The following is a 9064-nucleotide window of genomic DNA, read 5'->3' as shown; positions in this document are numbered from 1 at the left end:
CAAATAAGAACATTTCATAAGATCTGAGTTGCCAAAGTTTGGTTTATTGTTATCCGTGGTGCACAATAGCTGATGTTTGGGAGAATAGGTCAAATATTGTTTCTTCACGTTGATGATGGGGGGGTAGAATTATTTGGGCATGCCTATCATTCTACTGGTTCTTCTCTAGGAATAGCCATAGAGAAGCAAAGACAGAGTGGCAAGAGAGACACAGAGAAAGAAGATGAGTCCTAGGGAGAAGCAGAGACAGAGGGAGCAGATGGAAAGACAAAGAAGAAGGCAGAGACAGGGAGACAGTAAGGACAGAGAAATGGAGACAAAGAGATGGTCTTGCTTACTATTGGCTTTACATCTCATAGGGCATGGCTCTCCTTTGTGTCAGTGAGATTTATGTACCTATACCACAAACTCTCTTTTTTAACCAAGTTAGTTTGAATGGATAGGTGTCCCTTTCAAGGAAATAATTGAAAAATCAAATGTTTTCCCATTTATTGATTTGGGGAAATTAATTGTCCAACCTTAAAAATATTTACTACTTAAGAAGACAATGATGTGGAACTTACACACACAAACACACATATACACACAAACACACATACACACATGTGCTGTATACACATATATAATTTTAAAAATATAAATCTTTGGACAAAGAGAAGAGCAATGTACTCAAAGACTGGATGGGGCATAAAGAAAATCTGTGTTTTCTAACTTGTATTAGTCCTACATAACACTCAAGATGTAGTCTTTCATTACAACTAATTCTGGGAAAATCCTTTTAACATTCCTTATATTTTCAGAAACCTAGGATGGTTTGGTGGGAGGAACAAAGAGTATGTCTGGAAAAGAAGATTGGGGCCAAATGACAGAGAGACTTAAAATTACTTTATAATATCTTCCATTTATCCAAAAGTTTTTTGTTTGGTTTCGTTTCATATTGCCAAGTGTAAAGCCTATATAGTATTCTTTATTAATGCTTAATAAAGTACCAGTCCCACAACTGAATCTCCACCCAAGCTTTTTAATCAGTATTTTTGTGAAAATGCAACATTTAGCCTTTGCTCAGCTCTAAAAATAAGAATATCAAGGTCATTTGAAATCAGTGAGTAAAAGAAAGAAAGAAAATAGAAAAAGGGAAGAAGCAAACTGATTTCAGTGACCCTCAAGCACATTTCTTACACTAAGATGGTGTGAAGAGAAACAAAACCAGAACTGGGGAGAACATTGTTTCTTTTAACTTAAAAGCCAAATTTGGTAGAGCTTACCTGAAAAGTTTTTGTAATCCACTAAATCAAACATAACAACGGCAACAGCTGACCATGTGATTATCAGAGCGATGACCAGAAGCCAGGCTGCAGGGGAGCTGAATGTCGTCACTATGTCTTCTGTGACTGTCCTCTTCAGCACTTTTCCAGGTGATTTGGGCACAGATCCATTTTTGCTGTCTATCACAGTCGTGGTTGTAGATGCATTTCCTAATCAAGCATTCAAAAAGGAAAATAACATTTAGAAGTTTGCGTCAAATATTGATGACAAAAAAACACAGACTATCCAAGTGTTTTGTAAGTTGTTTATACCATTTTCTCTGTTAGAACACAACTCTTCAGTGGCAGGACAATCCCTCCCTGCCCATCACCACATTATGTCTTTCTCAGCATTTACTCTTCACCCTGAAACCCATATGCTCATATAACCAGCATTTCTCATCTCCCAAGTCCTCTGGGTGAGAATCAAAATCGGTGATAAAATACTTTAAATGGATGAAACATCTTCTGGGTATCTTGGTTTAACTGAATGATTGACCCTTCTATTGAGGTCATTCCTGGTTTTTTATTGTTATTGTTGTTTTCAGGGTTTTTTTTGGGAGGGTGGGGAGGGGCACAGAAGATCTAAGAGAATAATGTTGGGAAATCTTATTATAACCAGTAACTTTTTTATTCCTGATTTTAAGAGTTTACATGCTCATCAGAGAAATTTCAAAAAATATAAAAATAACAAAATAAATGGATAGATAGGTAAATGTCATTTTTAATCTCACCACCCAGAAATAATTACTGTTAATTTGTTGTTCTATTTGCACATAATTCTTTGGACATCCAAAGAATTTACCTTTTCCTTTTAATGGTATTCATATATACAGAGTGAACATTTAATACATTTGTAACTCTTTCACTTTTCTTCTATGGAGTTGCTGCCATTGTATTGCTAGAAAGTCCCCCCAAATAGAGAGTAGATATATCTGATTATCTTCACCACCCTTGATTCATTGAAAGTTAAATCTAGAGGTAACTTAGAGATCATCTGAAATAACTATTTCATGTTACATTTAAGAACCATTAAAGACCAACAGAAAATTAAAGCACCTTTCATAGCATTTTCAATCCCAAATTACATAGATACGAAGTAAATAATTGAATACTTAAGAGAAAAACGTCTCTACCAAACCACATATTTTTGTCAGAAGCACAGATAAAATATTTTCATACATACTAAATATGGACTGCATTGTCTATAATAATTTAAGAATTACATATCAAGAAAGAGAAAATTTTCATTAATCACATTCTAATATACATGATTAAATTGTTTCAATTTTATTATTCATTTTAAATTTGTAACATCTCTGTGTTGTATAGAAAAGCAAATCAAAATTTTCAAATTTCATTAATTTTTCGTAAACTCGATTTCACCTAACCAGAAAGAGTAGTTGCAGTTACTCTTAGAATATGCTAAATAATAATTGAAAGATTTTAGTCTTTCAGAATGAAAGGCAACTCTTTGTGCTCCTTGAGGGCCTCAGAGTGCAATTAAAGTTCTCCTTTCCATCTGCCAGTCTCTTACTCTGCCTTCACAAGTCTTCCTTTCAGTTAAGTCTAGTTTTTGCATGGAAACAGTAAAGCAAAAAGTTATGACATGAGTTGTAGAGAGAAGAGATTGGGATTAACTTCTAACTCTTCCCAGCATCACCTGAATGGCCAGAAGGTCACTATTACACTACACCTCTGAGTGAGAAGCATCTGTATCTGATGAATGAGATTGGGAAGCCTCAATTTGCAGGTTTGTGATGGTTGGGAAATAACTCATGCAAACTGGCATACTTCCTGGTACATGGTAATTATTCCATAAATGGCAATACAACAACTACTAAACTGCAACATTACCAGTGTTTCATCATCACCATCTTCATTACTACTATCACCACCTCCACTGCTACCACTATGATTATGACTGTGACTACTACTATCACTCTAAGGAAAGGCTAGAAAGGCAGGATTAACCTCAGAAACAAAGATTGAAGGACTAACTCTTCTATAAATACAGGCATTTGTTTCCATTTTATAAGCATGTACATTGAGCTATTTCAAGGTGAACAAAAAAAAATTCATTGACTCCCTCAGTATCCTTTTTCATCAATCAATTTATTTCTTCTAATATAGGAAAAGAGGAGCACATACTATAAGTTATAATATAAGCAGAAACTGTTTTGCCCCATTAGCAAAATTGAGAGAGAGATGACTTATAGCAAATAAAATGATTAAGTGATTTCATTATAGTGCAAACATTATCAGTATCAGAATTCTGTAAACTAAAAAAATAAAGTTTGAAACCTTCAAACAAATATGTACATAGGATACTTATAGTATAAATACAATTCGTAACACAATTTTTAGGTATTGGGGAAAGAAATAAAAAGACTGCCTGCAAAATTAAGTATTCTAGTTAATAATGTCTTATTCTTTTTGTTTCTTTAATCAGAAAATATTACTATCCTTCTCTTTACAAAATAAGACAAATAACATAAATTTCTATGATGACCCAGGAAAAAGAAAATCAAAATACATTCAAGAGTACATATTAGTAGATAGTAATAATCAAACACAACTAGTACAACTATTTTTTAGATAACAGTGGTCAATCTTGGCCTATATTTTTAAACGATTAAAAAGTTGATAAGGTTATCCCAACTAGGAGGAAGAAAAAGAAAAGTTGATAAGAAACATCAGCGGTAAATAATTTAATTAATATTTTAAAATAACTTTAGGTAGAAATTAACAATAGCGATAACAAATCTCCTTTCTCTTCTGAAAAAAAAAAAAAATACCTGGGAGAAAACAGATCCCAAGTTCATGAACTCAATTTAGTGGAAATGATAGCAAGATGGAAAAAAAAAAAATACCCTATAAAAAAGATTTCACAGACTGTACTTGAGGTGGTACTCAAAGCAGGAAAAATTAGAAAAAATTCATATCATATCCTTTCATTGATTTTTGTGCCATCACTCCTAATGGTAGTTCTTAAAATGGATGAATGATTGAAGTGCTTTGAAATGAGATTTAAGACCCAGGTGGAGCTACAAGTGAATCAAACCTTTGGAATAATGATTTGGAGGAGAGTAAACGAATTATGAGCGCTTAGGAGTGGCTCACCTGAAAGTTGATATTTTTTTTATCCACTAACCTCCAGTTTTTTAACCTCTGGGAGGCTGTCTACCACCACTAAGTGGAGAACATCTGAAGAATTGCTTTTACACTTCAGAGTCATTCAGTGAGTTGCATATTACAGAGGATTTTCTGTCTATGGCATCCTACATACTTGCTTGGTATCTTGAAACTCAAAGAGTAATTTTACTGAGATTTGATACAAATCAGTTGAATCTTGGTCACATTTTTAATAGGCAGAAAATTCAAGAAGGAACACAAATTTTTATATTTTTTTCCTTTCTTTGATCAATAAAATGAGAAGCTATATCAATTCATAAAGTTATGCAAATTTTCAGCTAAAATATGACCTTCTATATTTTTTAAATTGACGTAATATGAATTTCAAATTTTCATTCACTTTATGATTCTGTCAATATAATTATGGTACAAGTTTTAAATAGATGAAAATGATAAAGTTAATACTGTTATGTTTGTCATTGTTCCTTTTTTTTTATCTTCACATCCTCAAAATTTCCACTTAGGAATTAAACAAGACTCAAAGGTGATGAAAATATATTCTGAGTATCCAACCACAAAGCCACAAGCAATTTGAAAGTAATCTGAAGGTCATCCGGCTTTAAGAAAATTATGTGTTGCCCTTGCTATGAAACACACTAAGTTGTACCTTTCATTTTCCATTCAAATTGACTGCAGAAGGCACACAGAGCCAAGAGGAATAAAATTGAGAGGGAATAAATTGCCTTCTCTGACAGCTGGTCAAGATAAATGCAAAGAACAGAGTGTGTAATCTGAGATTATTTAATGTTTGAGAAGCACTTTAAAGATGACAAGAGCTAGTTATTGATATGGCGGAAAAAATGAGAGGTGAATATTACCAAGCAATTTGACATGGGCTATGCTTCTTGAAAGTTGGCATGTCAGAAATGGGGCAGAGCAGCTAGGATATGTGGCAGGGCTTTCCATGCCTACTTTTTAATTCTATTCCTTTTGATTTCATACAAATTATTTTGATTGTCAGACAGACAGAATCGGGTTCAAAAGAAATAGGGATCTGAGTGAATGGCCATGTGACTCTTCTCTATTATGTCAAAGGAAAGGCTGCTGATGTAATGGCTCCAAAGACTGGTTTCACAGTCAGGTTACGCACAAAGAACAAATCATAAGTCTCCTGATAGAAGTCACTTAACCTCATCATGCCTTATTGATCAGATGAAGAAACTGCCAAGTGCACTTGCTGATTATTATTCTTACAGGACCCTGGCAATACCATCCCTTCCAGGATGCTCAAGGAAGACACCTATATTCGAGAATCGTATAAATAAAATATGGCATTGTCTTTACATGAAAGCATTAATTCTGAATTTTGCATTTCACCATGTGATGTGGTTTGTGTAGTACTTACACTGTATTAATATCTCTCTTTCAAGAATTAGAGAGCAAGAGAGAGGAAGCATATACTATTGATACATCGTTGCCAAATTGCTTTAAGAACGTAATTCCCAATTGCATGTGAGAATGACCCTTGATATATTTTTTAATGTTCTAAAAAACATGCATGTGTCTAAGAACCTTGTAGAAATTTGATTAAAAAGACATTTTTAGCAAATAAATTTGAAAAGTGAGAAATCCACCTTTTACACATTTTTACCAATTCTACTGTTTGCAAAATGTCTATGTGAAAATTAAATTGTTTTTCTACAAGTTTATATGAACTGAATGAAAATAGATTTTGAGAGGCAAGATGAACCATAACAATTCACAAAAATGATCTTCATCAAAAAAATATATATTTTAATGGATACAGTATTGATAAACCAAAAAAAATAATGTCATTTTTGGAAGAATAAAGATGTTAGGCACTTTAACAAGCAAGTAACTGTTCACTCCCTTTCAAAGATGAAAATGAAGGAGCACCTGTAAAAAAAGAGAAAAGGATGAAAATGCCTTTTGTCTTAAACCAGAACTTGGTTCCCTGCCAATGTCAATGAAAGCCTTAAATTGCCACCTTTTCTCCCAGAATTTTGGGATATGATCATTATAATACAATTTCGGAGGAAGTTTTGGCCGCCTAATCTGCCTGCAGAGGTTGAGATATATTTGCCTTTTTAAAAAATTTTTAACGTTATCCATTACTCCTTCCTGCTCAACCACTCTTCCACTAACTGAATTTCTTTTTCTAGTCATAGGACTACAGATTAAACCAGATTCTTATCCTCAACCTTAGGAATGAATCTTTAAGCCAAGCCTGACCGTTCAGAACATTCCCTCTTGCCTATGACTGTGAATGGATGGTGTGGTCAGAGCCCTTCACATTTTTGTATGGAACCATTTGGGGACATGCTTTTTTGCTGGGGTTGCCAAAGCTGGTAAGATGCATGCAGTCAGCAGGGGCCCTCTAGTCAGCTGCAAGATGGAAAGATCCAAGGTCCACATACCACTGTGTGGGCTCATGGAGCCAGCTGTGCTTAGAGTGAGATATATCTCTGGGTTTTCCAGTTATATGAAGATACATAGATGACTTTGATTTGATTGTGTTTGTATAACTAGACATCCTGAGTTCTGACTGATGCTCTTGCCTCTGCTAGGGATGTAAATAGTTATTTTTCTTCAACTGTTTGTATCATGAGGAGGTGATCAGTGAACAATCTGAAGGCCCAGCATCTTTTTAAAAATTATTTTTATTTTTGAAATAAAATCTCAGATCTCACTCTTCCTACTCGAGTGGCTGAGTTGTCATGGTCCTAAGTGAAAAGAAGTCTTTTGTGGTTTGCAAGGTCAACTTCTACTATTGACGTGCCCTCTCTAGGAATAACTCACTTGTGTTTCGAGTGAGTGAGAGGCAGGATCTTCCTCCCCTGGCAATAGTACCTGGCTGCTACAGTCTAAATGTTTAGGTCCCCCTAAAAATCTATTTTAAAATCCTTACTCCAAAGGTGATGGTATGGATAGTATTTGGAGGTGGGGCCTTTCAGAAGTGATTAGTTCAGGAGGGTGGAGCCCTCAGGAATGGCATTAGTGCCCTTAGATCCAAGAGAGACTCCTCACTCCTTCCACTAGGTGAGGTAAAATGAGAAGACAGCTGTCTATGAGCAAACAGTCTCTCACCAGAAACAGAAGCCGCTTTAATCTTGGGCTTCCCAGCCTCCAGAACTGTGAGAAATAAATTTCTGTTGTTTTTAAGCCACCCAGTTTACGATAATTTGTTATAGCAGCCCAAACGAACAAAGACACCTGTTATGATTTGCTAGTCCATTTTGCAGTAGTCCTTACTGCAAAGTAATAGATGTTCGTTCTTGTTTTAACTCCTGTAAGCCCAGTTTCCCCCTAAGTTTTGAACCTTTCATTTTTAACTTAGCAGCAGTTACTTGCCATTCTGAATATTAGTTTTTCTTACAAATAGTAAACTTAATTTAAAGGTAAAAAGTAATGACGACTGTATAGCTGGAATTTTTTGAAGCAAAATATATTGAAATCCTAACACATTAGAGGTAAAAGCCATTGTATTTTATCATCTAAGGTGGCCAAAGATTTCTGATGAATTTCTGGTTTTCTATTTTTAAAAAAAAATTATTAAAATTCTATTGTTAAAATCTAACTCCTGTTTCAAGATTTACCTCAAATGTCAACTCCTTAATAATATTTCCTTTATCTTTTGACATGAACCCTATTGTTCTTACTTGTAACACTATAGCATTTTTTGATAAATATAATGACATGGATAAAATTATTCTGACTTTACTTCAGCTCTTTGTTCTTCAACAAAGCACTAGGTTGGGAGGAATTTATCTATCCTTTCATAGTGCTTAGCACAGCACTTTTTACACAGTAAGGCCCCAATAAACGCTTATAAAATATGAAAAACATCATAAGTGTTGCTAAAGGGAAAGAGCTTAAAAAAGTTTCATGCCAAATTACCTCAATATTTCTGTATATATAAAGGTATGCAATACATAGTGACTTCTAATGAGAGAAATAAATGAAGTAACAAAGATAATACTTATATTTTTATAATATGAGAAAATATTGAGATAAGAGTTATGTAAGTGATAGAAGTAAAATGATATGTGTTCAGGGGCATCTCATAAGAACTGAGAAGTTTAGCTGGTTAAAATATTTAAGGCTACAACAGAGGAGAAAAGTCTAGTGGGGTAGAAAAAAAGATGTGCAATGTCTTTGACTTAAAAAAAGCACACATTAATATTAATACTTACTAAATAGTGTCGATCATTAAGTAGAGACACTCCTTTCTAAGAAAGCGATTAGAGCTAGCATCTCAGATGTTATCAAGGTTTTTAAATCTCCAAAGGTGCAGCAGCTGGGAGAGGTTGCCAAAACCAGATTGGAGAGAGTAAATGTGTAGATGAATATAAACACTGATGGTCAATTTACAAATGTGTGATGATTCATCATCTTAGTCTGCTTGGGCTTTCATGACATTACATTTATTTCTCAAAGTTCTGGAGGCTAGAAGTCTAAGATCAGGGTGCTAGTATGGTTGGGTTCTCTCAGGGCTTCTTTTCCTGACTGGCAGATGGCCACCTTCTCATGGCGTTTCCTGTGGCAGAGGAGTAAGTGAGATCTCTGGTGTCTCTTCTTATAGGAGAACTAATTTTATCATGAAG

General features: G+C 34.5%; 1 protein-coding gene across 1 annotated transcript in view; it reads right to left on the bottom strand.

Moving 5' to 3' along the window:
• Positions 1–9064, bottom strand: part of TRDN (triadin) — a 442356-nt gene that overhangs the window by 388704 nt on the left and 44588 nt on the right. Inside the window, exon 2 of the mRNA XM_012643801.1 lies at positions 1266–1475. Coding sequence (XP_012499255.1) covers positions 1266–1475 — 210 coding nt within the window. The remainder of the gene's footprint in view (positions 1–1265; positions 1476–9064) is intronic.

Source organism: Propithecus coquereli, unplaced genomic scaffold (assembly GCF_000956105.1).
Source record: "Propithecus coquereli isolate 6110/MARCELLA unplaced genomic scaffold, Pcoq_1.0 Scaffold200, whole genome shotgun sequence".
Taxonomy (NCBI): Eukaryota; Metazoa; Chordata; class Mammalia; order Primates; family Indriidae; genus Propithecus; species Propithecus coquereli.
Note: the sequence above shows the minus strand (reverse complement) of the source record. Positions and strands in the feature narration are given on the sequence as shown.